This window comes from Pleurodeles waltl, chromosome 4_2 (genome assembly GCF_031143425.1).
Source record: "Pleurodeles waltl isolate 20211129_DDA chromosome 4_2, aPleWal1.hap1.20221129, whole genome shotgun sequence".
NCBI classification, from domain to species: Eukaryota; Metazoa; Chordata; class Amphibia; order Caudata; family Salamandridae; genus Pleurodeles; species Pleurodeles waltl.
The window spans coordinates 669,012,586-669,025,895 of NC_090443.1; the positions used below are offsets into that span (position 1 = coordinate 669,012,586).

General features: G+C 48.6%; 1 protein-coding gene across 3 annotated transcripts in view; it reads left to right on the top strand.

The window, feature by feature from the left end:
• Positions 1 to 13,310, top strand: part of USP33 (ubiquitin specific peptidase 33) — a 399,453-nt gene that overhangs the window by 207,555 nt on the left and 178,588 nt on the right. For all 3 annotated transcript variants that reach the window (XM_069232248.1, XM_069232249.1, XM_069232250.1), the window contains one exon: positions 4,552 to 4,585. In XM_069232248.1, the coding sequence (XP_069088349.1) occupies positions 4,552 to 4,585 (34 nt within the window). The remainder of the gene's footprint in view (positions 1 to 4,551; positions 4,586 to 13,310) is intronic.

Consider the following 13,310-nt stretch of genomic DNA (forward strand, 5'->3'; position numbering starts at 1 on the left):
GTGGTGTCTGGAGCACAACCTGAAGTCCTGCTCAGAGTGCCAGGCCATGCATCCTAAGGCTTTGAGGGAGCAGCCCCTATAGCTAATAGCGGCCTGGCGCTTGACTCTGCATCCCTCCCGTTCTCTCTCTCTCTCTCTCGAAAGGTCTCGAGACTGGCCAAGGAGTCACCGCCACTCGTCATCCTCGAAGTCATTGGGACATTTGGGTAAGAAATAGAACAAGTTGAAGAAAGCCAAGCATTCTTCGACTTCACCCCATCAGACGATGCAACACGGGAAGACTGTTGACGCTCTAGGCCTATGTCCGTGAAGCCTACTACTGGGTCTGCTCTGCGTCTCCCTGACTTTTCGGGAGCCAGAGCGACACCAATTAAAATAATTTTATGAGGCCATGTGCCTAATTTTTTGGCAGTCTATCCTCCTCGCCCACCCGGGGCACCTACAGGGCCTGGGAAGTCAGAGGGGGATGCCCTTTTGTGTTCCGTGCTGGCAGCTCCGGCCACCGAGAGCCTGCGCGGATCCGCGTCGGATGCACCACTGAGACCTTCCCTGGTGCAGGCCAAGTAGTCGACGCACCTGACATCGGATGGGCCCACAATCGAAGTCAACCTGATACTCGTTGGGTGTCGGCCGACACCGCTTCCGACTTCGATGGGGCCTAGCCGTCCCAGGTTGGATATGTTTCTATGGGTATGAATGCGAGGAAAGGCTGGAGGGGTCGCTGGACCCTTATGAATACCAGCAAGACGAGCCAAACATGGACTGGGATCAGGAATTGGGCGAGGCCAGTGGTCTTGATACCTCCTCAGACACTGGCATGCTGTCTCCTCCTACCGTGGCTACGGCAGAGGGAGTGTCTTACTCCATGGTGGTCAGTAGTGCAGCAGAGGTCCTTGGTCTTGAACTGCCTACTGTTGCGATCAGGACTAATCTTCCGACGGAGGTGCTTCAGCCCCGGGCGTCTGCTTCAGAGCCTCTCCTTCGATTCAACAAAGCCCTCATCGATGTCCTTCTGGGTACCTGGTCCAAACCCAGCATAGGGGCTCCTGTGAATAGGACAATCGTACGCGGTCATCTGCCCGCTCCGAAAAACCCTACATTCCTGACCGAACACTCCGCGCCTAAACCTTGGTCATTAAGGCATCTTCGTCAACTGGTGCATTCCCTTCTGCTTACGGATAGGGAATAAAAATGACTGGACCATCTTGGGATGCACAAGTTCTGCTGCAGATCCCACAGGAGGCCCGTGCAATCATCTCTTAGGCTGTTGCTGACGGGATAGATGTGGCCAAGTTCACCATTCGGGCTGAACACTACCGACCCTCTATGTAGCTTGGTTGCGTCGACAGCCCCACTTGGCTGAGATCTTCTGGTTTTTCGAGGGATGTCCAGCAGACCCTCATGGACATGCCCTTGGATGGCTCTCATCTCGTCTGGAATAAGGCTGACTCGTGCTGGAGAGATTTAAGGACTCCCAGGCTACGGCTCGGTCCCTTGAACTTTCCACTGCCCCTCGTCTACAACAGTCCGTCTTTCGCCCCTGTCATGGCCACGGGAGGGGCTCCCTGCCACGTCCCTTTCCCAGCCACTGTGTCACTCACGCTGTTCAGTCTCTGCATGGCCTGGGACGTGGAATCCCACGGGCTCGTGGGACAGGGAACCAGAGGTTTACCCAGTGCACCCCCACTGCAGCCTCCAAACCTTCCTAGTCAGTCCCCCAACCTCTGCCCAGTTGGTGGAAGGATATCCCATCAACTGCCCCATTAAGAAGCCATCATGATGGACAGGTGGGTTTTGCAGATCATCCAAAGGGGCTACTGCCCCCCATTCTAGACTTCCCCTCCAGCCATGCCTCCATCTTTTGGTGAATTAATGGAGGATCACTTGGCACTTCTCTGCGAGGAAGTTGCAGCTCTCTTGGCCAAGGGGCCGTAGAGAGGGTTCCTGCCCCAGAAGTAGGCTGTGGTTGTTATTCCCGCTACTTTCTGGTGCCCAAAAAGGACAATGACTTAACGTCCTATCCTCTACCTCAGGACCCTCAATCTCTTCCTCAGGAAGGAGAAGTGCAAAATGCTCACCTTGGCTCAGGTCTCTTCAGCCCTGGACCAAGGAGACTGGATGGTGGCGTTGGATTTGCAAGACGGAATTTTCATATTCCGGTCTTGCATGCCTACAGGCTTTACCTACGATTCATGGTAGGTCACGAGAACTTTCAGTTTACCATGCTCCCCTTCGGCCTTACCAGCTCCCCTCCGGTGTTCATGAAAGTGATAGCAGAGGTTGCAGCTCTTCTGCGCAGGTTGAGGATTTCAGTCTTCCCCTACCTCTACTACTGGCTGTTGAAGGTGGTTAAGCCCCCAAAAATCATCTCCCACCTTCAGACTACAGTGAACCGCCTGCATACGCTGGGGTTCACTACAAACATGCCGAAGTCACACCTGACCCCCTCTCAGACGCTCTTTCATCAGAGCTGTTCTGGGCACAGCGCAGTTTCAGGACTATCCTCCCAATCCACGAGTCAGGGATATTCAAGCTATGATTCAGATGTTTCAGCCTCTACCCTGGGTTTCGGTGAGAATGACTCTGAGGCTGCTGGGTCTCATGGCCTCCTGCATCCTGCTAGTGATGCATGCCAGATGGCATATGTAGGCTATGCAGTGGGAACTGAGGTTTCAGTGGGCACAGCATCATGGGAATTTCTCTGACATGGTCCAGATCTCGCCCGTCTTTCTGAGGGCCTTTTGTTCATTCTTTTCTTAGCCCGTCAGGGTTCTGCCTTGGGAACTCTTAAAAGCTACTTATTGGCTATCTTAGCTTTTCTTAGATTGCCAGATCAACCTTCTCTTTTTAAATCCCCTATTGTGAGGAGATTCCTCAAAGGTCTTAATCATCTGTATCCTCCCACTCTATTTATTATGCCTCAGTGGGACCTCAATCTTGTCCTTACTTAACTAATGTGTGCTCCATTTGAATCGTTACACAATTGTCCTCTGCGACTCCTTACCCTCAAGACTCTCTCTCCTGGCTATCGCCACTGCTTGCAGAGTGAGTGAGCTTCAGGTTCTGTCTTCAAACCCTCCGTTTTCGTCTGAACCTCCTAACAAAGTAGGGCCTCCTTCCTTCCCAAGGTTGTCACACCTTTTCACATGGGTCCATCCATTTGCCTACTTTTTAAGCACCCCCACATCCTTCTCAGGAGGAGTAGAGACTCCACCCCCTGGATCCAAAAAGAGCATTGGCGTTCTATCTTAATCGCACTAAAGATTTCCATGTGGATGTCCAACTCTTTGGGTATGTGGGTGCGAAGAAAGGTAAGGCGGTGCAGAAGCGTACCCTATCACGATGGGTGCTTCTCTGCATCAAAATGTGCTACGCTTTGGCAAAGAAGCAACCTCCAGGGTGTTTGTGTGCTCACTCAACCAGAGCAACTGCTGCTAGCACAGTGTTAGCACGGGGGCTCCTGTCCTGGACATTTCTCAGGCAGCAACGTGAGCGTCCCTGTACACGGATACTAAACATTACTGCCTGGAAAGTCAGGTCCACAGATACGGCTACTTTGGTTGTTTGGCCATGCAGGACTTTCTAGTATGATTTCTAGATTGCAACAGTCCTCCGAGGATGGTATTGCTTGGGTATATATTATAAGGAAATAAATCGGCATCTAGTCTCAGTCAGATGAACTAGTTACTTACCTTCGATAATGATTTGTCTGGTAGAGACATAGTCTATTTGCAGATTCCTTACCAATCCACCCATCCTCCCCGCTTTCAAACTGATTTCTAGGGACAGGGATTACCATTTTAGGGCCTTAGCTATGGGGCACCACGTAAGTGTTCTTCATGGCTCTGTGCTGTGGCGTGGAAAGTCATGAAAAGAAACTGACGTCACTGCACCAAGGCGGCGCCTATATTCGATCCCGATGTCATCAAGGCGACAACGATGCCAACGACGGACGCAGAGTCGACCAACGCCATCTAACGGGGTGCACGGGTACTGCTAGAAGAAAAGTCTCCGGATCCAGTCTGAGGCCAGAGAGAAATTCTAAGGCAAGGAATCTGCAACTTGAATATGTCTCTACCAGATAAATCGTTACTGAAGGTAAGTAACTTGTTGTTCTAGTTTTCAGAGATCTTAGCCCATTGATACAAGTTGTAGATTTTATCCTTATTGAAGGTAATACAAGGATGACAAAGGTTTGATTTTCAAGGGTTCTCGTGGATGTTCACCACGTTTACTGCTCAAGTAGACTATGCCTTGGGTAAGGAGAATTTAGCCAAAATCGTGCCTGCCTGCTAGCCCAGAGAGGGAAACGAGGGAACAAGTCCTATACACCTGGATTTGTTACTATATTTCATGGTAGGTAAGAAAATCATCTTCTAGTTACATGTACAAGTACTACTAGCTTGCATATAATCTTTGGAATAGAGCCCTTTGTCCGGGTCTCATGAGAAGTGATTTTTTCTAAGTTTGTCTCTTACACTTGATTGTTAAAATAAAACCATGTTAATGATTAATCATGACTTGTTTTGCTCCTTTCTTTTATGTATCCAGGTGATAATATGTACAGCTGTGAAAAATGCAAAAAGTAAGTTCTGCCAGCATATCCTACTTGAGTGATTTGGTTACAATTTGCTTAGAATTTTCTGTAAAAAGAAAAACCATTGTAAATGTGTTCAAGGTGCAATTGCAAACAAGTATTTTCTGTGATTTTCTGAACATTACATTTATATCTCACGCAGCCACTTATAGGTGGACTTTCTCGGAGATCAGTGCACAAGCAGAATTTGTTAAGGAAATGTTTAGTAATGAATGCTTACTAATCTATTTTCAGTCATGGAAGGCAAAAGCTCAGAACAGTGGGATAATACAAAGGCTCTGTAGCTGTTAATGTGACATTATGTTATAATGTCAGCCAAAGCACCACGCTTTTCAAGAATATTCTACAGTCATAGTAATCTTATCATGTTTAACGATTTGCCTGGGACCTTGCACCGCCTGAATGAGGAGTAAAAAGTAGTCATGGAAAAGGTTTTAGTCCCCTCCCCATTTGGCAATGGACATGGCAGGAGGATCCTACCTTCTACAGGGCAGTGTAGGTGTGTGGGCATGAGGCTCTCTAAATGTTTTGAGGAAATAGGACCCAATCGTGAAGATTACACCACAGTGTTCAAAATGTATTAACTGAAATTACTGATTTAACAGGCAGAATTAGCAAAGCAACTAATAAAATATTCCAGCATTCCAATACTTCATGATTTTCCTCAGACCCACAAGGAATTATTCCCCCGGAGTAGTAATTCTTTCATTTGCACAACTGAAAAATGTGTGCAAGGTACAGTAGTATTAATTCACTGCAAGCAGATATTTGTGCCCCACAATTAGCTGTGCCTAGTTGATGTGCTATGCTCCACTGTAAAATATGTCCTTAAAAATAACTATACCAGGCAAAGTCGTACCATTTTTTAAATGGCATATGGGGCTAATAATTTTTCTTTCATCAGTGGTCGTTTGCTAGTACATATGTTGCTACTTTCGCACATTAAGATATGTTTGTCTGGCTGTTCCTGAAATAGCATAGTGTGTCCCTAAATATATATATTAGAGTGCTAATAAGATGAAGCGGGCAAGATATTTCAGCATTAACTCAATGTGCAAGTCTTCTAGAGGTAATCAGTCCTTCATAAATATGCCAAGGGTGCTTAACAGACTAGTGGTACACATTGAAGGCGTGTATCTCACAGTGGACACTGGCTGCTTACTGTCTGGTCTGGCTTTTAGTGCTGGGGCAGTTTTTTTTTTCTGGTTTCTAACATTACAGGCTAGAATTACTCTGCAGGTTACAGACACTGCCATGATGCCAATGTCCGCATTGCCAAGTATGTAAATCAACAGATGACATAAAATTATACATCAGCATCACACTTTCCATAGTGACCCAGTATGAAACTCACACTGCATCCATTTGCATAGCACACACTTTTGTGCTAAGTTCTGAAAAGTGTGCATTTTCTTGCCAGGTTTGACATTTCCTCAGTATGAAAAACACACATTTCATGCCAATTTTCACTTTTTCCCAGAAAGCACACATTCTAATGAATTTTTCCTCAAGTCCCAGTCTGCGCTATTAATGTAGGTCTCTGGCTAATAACAGCCAGCTTGCACAATGAGCGGCAATTGCACACAAATTCATTCTCTTTCTCACTCATACTCTTTCTTTCATACTCTCTCTAGTTCATACTTTTTCACTCATATACTCTTGCCCAGGGATGCAAAATCACACTCGTCGAAGAAGAGCTACACAGTCATCATCTAATGTCCACATCCAGAGGCTTTCATATAGGCATACTACCAAATAGGTAATTGTATGTTATTGCATTGAGAACCAGTACTTCTAACCCATACACCAACCTACTACTGTGTCAGCAAGAAAAGTATATAACTAACCAGTACTCCAGACTAATACTCTTAAACCACAATCCTAAGTTTGTCCTTATACCAGTCACTTTCCCTACCTCATCACTTCCCTTACTCCTATATCCAACTCTTATGCTAATCCTTACATTTACTCATATTAGATAGGTATGTTGGATTACACAACCATAACTCCCTTAATGAACTGCTCATGACTTCACACATACACTTGAAATTGCCAATATTATCATCAGTGACCTAACCGGAGACAATATATAATATCTCCTCATTGTTGACTTTGTCAGGTAGTAGTGTTCAGCAAAAACCCACGTCTGAATACAAATTTGCGCTGAGCCCAGTTGGCATGGTGCATGGGCTTCGAGCACAGGGACTTATTTGTCTTTTGTAAGACACTGCACTTAACAGCCATACCCAACTGGGCATGGTCTAAGGCAGTGCCTAGTATATTGTAGATGCAAGTCATCAACTTGGGTGCTGCATTTAGGAACCATACACACAAGGCCGAGTAAGCATTACCTTTAACCTTGGCCAGGAGGCTTAGGGGGTATGACCTTACCTTTTGCTAGGTCCAAACTCAAGAATCTTTGACTGGGGGCAGAGCTTGCTGCTGGCGAAAATAGCCGCAAGCTGAGAGCTATCTTGCTGCCTGAATAACCCCCCAATCCTGCAGCAAGCCTAGACGAAATCAGATTCCAGCGTTAGTCCTTCACTCCTGGCTTAGGGCAATCAACAGCGGGGCGGGCTGCAAGCCGACGAAGACGACTGCGGATCTGACCTTCCTGTGCGGCTTGCATTAAGATGGCAGACGGCCCCTGGGAGCCCTGGTGAGGCGGCAGCCGGCGGGGAACATGAGTTGGACGGGGCCGCAACCGGCGGGGTTGAAGGCTACCACCCGGTCGGATGCAGCGGTGAGTTTTCACCCTGTGAACTGAGGACTGCTGATGCCTTGGCAGCCCAGGGTGCATCGGACCGTGATGCAGAGGGGCCCAGGAGAGCAGCGTTGTGTCTGGGGAGTACTGGAGGTGGCCGAGGTGCCGGGAGTCCTGTCGCACAAGTGCTGGGGTGGTGGGAGGGGCACGATTCTCCCCTTGTGCTTTGACTGAGGAGCTGTGAGGCAGCCTTTTTGGCCTGGACGGCACTCCTCTCTGATGACCCTTTGGTATGTCGCTTAGGCTGTCATTATTCTAATGAGACTACTGGATTTGAGTGGCAGAATCGCCTGTGGGAGACTGAGTCCTAACCCACCTCAGGTGACACCATTCGCCCGAATCCGGGTTTGTCTCGGGGTAACTAGCAGTGCCTCATCTCTACCCAAGAGCAGGGATGACTGGGCAGCCAAGCGCATGGCACAATTGATTTCTCAGGGAAATCTCAGTTAAATTAGTCTCACATATTCAATGACAAACAGAGGCAGTATATGTTTTAATAAGGTTTTAATGAAACAACTGCATCTTAGATATCAAAGCATGTACTGCAATAACCAGGATGAATCAGCATGACAAGATTAGAATTGTGACAAGGAGAGTGAAGCATAGAAATAGCGCTACCATATTGTCACTGGAGTCAATAGACTAATTCCTACCTAGGCCATAATAGAGCACATGTTAAGCTCTAATTCTGCCCTTCAGGTTCCCCTGGAAGACATCATCCCCCATATCTGAGCTAAGGCCTGAAGTCTGCATAAGCAGCTGAAGGTAAGTGTTCAGCAATCAGCATACAGTCATGGTCCTCTGGCTGGAATCTCCCTCTAATGTGTAAGGGACGGGGAAGTGTTTATATGATGTTCTGAGAAAATAGCCCTATGTAAGGATGTGTGTTTTTCTATGAATACCAGAGACAAAACTGTTACCACGTTCACGGCAACTTATCTTACTGCAGCCTTGAAAGAAGCACGGAGTGAACAAGAATGTCTTGTTTGAGAACGTAGTGCTGGCCTCAGCAAAAACAGCTAGATAGAAATAAAACAAGACCGCAAAAGTGTCTACTGTTAAAATAATAAACAAAGCTGAATAAAGTATATCCAGGTTAAAGTGCACAGCGGCAGGCCTAGTATGCTAAAATAACATGCATGGAGCTATAACTAAAATGGCTACCCAACAGGTGAGGGGGTGAGAGATACTTAACAGGGGCTAGACACCAACCCCAGAAGTATATGGCCTCTGTGGGGGTCCGACTGCTTGAGAATCCCTCCGCTTAGTGGGGTAGACTGACTGGGGGAGCCCGTTAACAGTTCTGCTGCATAGCGACCAAGGGCAAGATAACTTCTCTGCATGTGGGGGGGGGGGTGTAAATTAGACATTTAGACAAGTGGAATCTGTTTATTAACACCGCACAGGTGGTGGCACCCCACCCCCCTCCCTACTGATAAATGGTTTACTTAGGGCGACAGGGGCTTTGTAAGTTGGGGTCGTGGGTAAAATGGAACGCACACTGCAAGGTTGCTGGGAGGGTGGAGTTGAGAGAACAAGTTTTACTGGTTTTGTTCTTGATGACAGTTCTGTGTTGTGAGCCTAGTTCATGGGAATTTAAGGTTGGAAAAGCACTGTTGGGAGTGAGGTCGATCCTTCAATCAATAAAAAAATTTTATAGAGCGCGCTACTCACCCGTGTGGGTCTCAAGGCGCTGTGGGGGTGGGGGGGGTGGGGATGGTTAGTGTTCGAACAGCCACGTCTTGAGGCTTTTTCTGAAGAGCAGGAGGTCCTGGGTCTTGCGGAGGTTGGTGGGGAGGGAGTTCCAGGCCTTGGGGGCGAGGTAGGATCTGCCTCCTGTGGTGGCGCGTTGGATGCGGGGGACTGTGGCGAGTGCGAGGTCAGCGGAGCGGAGGTGGCGAGTGGGAGTGTGGAAGTTCACTCTTTCATTGAGGTAGGTTGGGACGGTGTTCTGGAGGGATTTGTGTGCATGGATGAGGATTTTGAAGGTGATCCTCTTGTCTATGGGGAGCCAGTGAAGAGATTTGAGGTGAGGCAAGATGTGTTCATGACGAGGGAGGTCCAGGATGAGGCGAGCAGTTGTGTTCTGGATTCTCTGGAGTTTGCGTTTGAGTTTGAGTGTGGTGCCGGCATAGAGGGCGTTTCCGTAGTGCAGCCTGCTGCTGATGAGTGCATGGGTGACAGTCTTTCTGGTCTTTCTGGGAATCCATTTGAAGGTTTTTCGCAGCATGCAGAGTGTGTTGAAACAGGAGGAGGTGACGGCGTTGATTTGCTGGCTCATGGAGAGGGAGGGGTCAAGGATGATGCCGAGGTTGCATGTGTGGTTTGCGGGGGTAGGTGCGGGGCCAAGGGCGGAGGGCCACCAGGAGTCGTCCCATACGGTTTTGTTGGGGCTGAAAATGATTATTTCGGTTTTGTTGGAGTTGAGCTTGAGGTGGTTTGTTGTCATCCATGTGGCGGTGTCAAGGAGTGCAGCGTGGAGGTTGGTTTTGGAGGTGGTAGGGTTACGGGTGAGGGAGATGATGAGTTGGGTGTCGTCTGCGTAGGATATGATGGTGATTCCTTGTGGTTGGAGGATGTTGGCGAGCAGGGTCATGTAAATGTTGAAAAGGGTAGGGCTGAGGGAGAACCCTTGGGGGACTCCGCAGATGAGTTTGGTGGCTGTGGAGTGGAAGGGAGGGAGGTAGACTTTTTGGGTTCTATCGGTGAGGAAGGAGGTGAGCCAGTCTAGGGCTTTGTGACGAATCCCTGTGTTGTGTAGGCGTGTGCGGAGTGTATGATGGCAGGCAGTGTCCAAGGCAGCGGAGAGGTCCAGGAGGATAAGTGCGACAGTCTTGCCCTTGTCGACTCTGGTTCTGATGTCGTCAGTACATACGATATGGGCGGCTTCAGTGCTGTGGTTATTGCGGAACCCAGACTGGGAGGAGTTGAGTGTGTTGTTTTCCTCAAGGAAGTGGGACAGGCCGGTGTTCACTAGTTTCTCAACGACCTTGGTGGGGAAAGGGAGGAGAGAGTTAGGGCGGTAGTTGGTGAGGTCGTCCGGGTCCGCTTTGGGCTTTTTTTAAGGAGTGCAGTGACTTCTGCGTGCTTCCATGGGTCTCGGAAGGTGGCGGTGTCGAAAGAGCTGTTGATTATGTCGCGAAGCATGGGGGTGATGGTTGGGCTGGCTTTGTTGTAAATGCGATGGGGGCGGGGGTCAGAGGGGGAGCCTTGAAAGGGGAAGGGGTGAATTACCACTTAGAGAGGATATATGGCCCCAGCACTTCAATAGTACCAGAGTATAGCAGGTCTAGTACAGAAGTTTTCCATATGGCCCTGGAATGTCAATGGTCTAGGCAGCAGGATCAAGCGTACACTGGTCTTGCAACACATAATGCGCCATGCACCAGATATTATCCTGCAACAGGAACTTTTACAAGGCACTCTGCAGATTTGGCTACATGCTCTGGGTGCATGCTAGTTATTCCACTGATTCTAGGGGCGTACGGATAATAAAAATAAAAAAAATCAGTAGCCCTCATCCCGCATCGAGTATGGTACAGTAATAATTGGCGGTATGTGGCGCTCCCTGGAACCTGGGAGGGGACCACTCTGAACATTTGCTCTTTGTATCTACTCCCTCACTTACAAGAGGTGACTCTCCCTGAGGTCGGTGACTTGGTATTGGGATTGCCTTTGGGAATCCTGATTTCAGGGGATGACCTAAACTTATGGAAGTGAGGGTGGACACGTCGGGGGGACCAAACAACAGAAGTCGGGGTGGGAAGTCAGTCTGCTTTCACACTTTGTGAGGGCACTGTGTATGATTGACTTGTGGAGGGACAGCAACCCCCAGACGAGACAATACACACACTTTTCCGCTGCCCATGGGAGTTTCTTCTGGCTCAGTTATATTTTTACATAGAACGTCCATGCCTCCCGGTTCAGGGACGCTGTTATATATGCAAAGGGGATCTCTGATCATTACCCAGTACGGGGTCACATGGATGATCTCCATGTGAGAATTCTCATTGCCGAACTGCCTAGATGCCTGGAGTGTGTGGGATAAGAATACCTGAGACAAGGTAAAAGAGGGGACTGACCTTTACTTCAAAGAAAATTGGGGCTCCGTATCAACAGCATGCACGCTATTGGCAGGCCCAGACCCTAATTGGGGTCACAAAGAAAGAGACAAGACTGGAATGTGCAGCCATAGAGGGAGATGTTGCTCGGCTGGAGGAGGCAGCCCTCGCCTTGGGAACCCCTGAGTACGGAAGTAAATTGAAGTTAAGACAGCAGGATTTGAGGTCCCAGTTGGAAAGTCATGCAAGGCAACACACAACCGCAGTCTAACACCAACTGTATGATGTTGACAAAGCCGGCAAATTATTTTCCTGGCTAGAGCAAAGAGACAGGGAGCGCTTGTGGGTACTCAAGATAGACAGCGCAGAAAGCCTTCCACAAACAACTGGCACAACCATTGCAGAGGCCTTTGCAGAATACTATGAGGACCTCTATGCCACTATGACATCCATGTCCCCAGCGGACTGCACTGATTTCCTTAACGATATTTGCCTGCAGGTGCTCCAAGGGGAAGACAGGGATGCTTAGGAGGTCGATGTGATGGAGGAAGAGGTAGCCTGCGCCCTGAGAGATTTGCAATTAGAAAAGGCCCTAGGACCCGATGGGCTTCCAATCGACCTGTACAAAGGTCTGACCAGCATTATTGCCGGCCCACTGCTGGCGATGTTCAGAGAAGCCGGCGAAAGAGGTTACTTATCTGCAGATCGGATGGCCGCAACGATAACTGTCTAACTGTCATACATAAGGAGGGCAAGCCCCAGAGAGCCTGCAGTTCTTATAGTTCTATATCATTATTAAATATGGAGACCAGAGTTTTGGCTAAGGTCTTGGCGAACAACCTCAGGGGGGCTCATCGGGTCACTTGTGCACCTGAACCAATCGGGGTTTATGCCGGACAGGAGTACCCAGCTAAACCTTTGTCTTTGGCTGTTTGTTTGCTCCATCTGACTGCTGACCCCCAGGCAGAGCGAGCGGTCCTGATGGCGCTGGACGCCAAAATGGCGTTTGATTCCCTGGAGTGGAAGTAAATGTTTCCTGTTGTTGAGAGACTTGAATTTGGGCTGCAGTTCTGCATCTGGGTTAAATTGCTGTACGCCTCCCCTACGACACAAGTGAAGGCAAATGGGGTGGTATACAGGGAGTTAAAACTATGGAGGGGTACATGCCAGAGTTGCCCCTTATCCCAAATGCTTTGTGTCCTGGTGCTAGAATCACTGGCATCATGGATCTGCCAGGATCCACTCGTTAAGGTGGTACACACTCCAGGGGGATGGGAAGACCGTATTTCATTGCATGCCGTTTATATTCTACTATATGTCTCCCTTACCATTGGCAGGCTCAGGAAAATATTCAAAAGTTTTGGAGACCTCTCTGGGTATACCATAAACTGGTCGAGGTCGGTTGTCTTTTCCCTCTCGGGTGAGAGATCTCACCTCCCAAGGATTGTGAGGCTGCGGTAGTTACCATGGGCTTCAGCTATTTGGGCATCTATGTAACTAGGAACCCCCAGGAATTTGTGAATAGAAACTTAACTCCTCACCTGGAGAGACTCAAAGGGGATGTCACCCACTGGCATAGCCTTCCACTCCACCTGATGGATAAGACAGCACTCTATAAACTGATGAGCCTGCCGCAACTCATAACCTGTCCTGCAGAACACACCTTCCCACAAGGCATTTTTAGGAAAATAGACTCAGAGTTATGCAGGCTCCTGTGGAGCTAGAGGGCACCTAGGATTGCCTTGACTAAACTGCAAAAGGAGGTCTACGACGGGGGGGCTGGCAATTCCGGACATCAACAAATATTACTGGGAGTCCCACCTCCTCATAGATACTGAATGGGTATTCGAAAACCAATAGGCTCCAGCCTATAGTCTTGACAGGCATA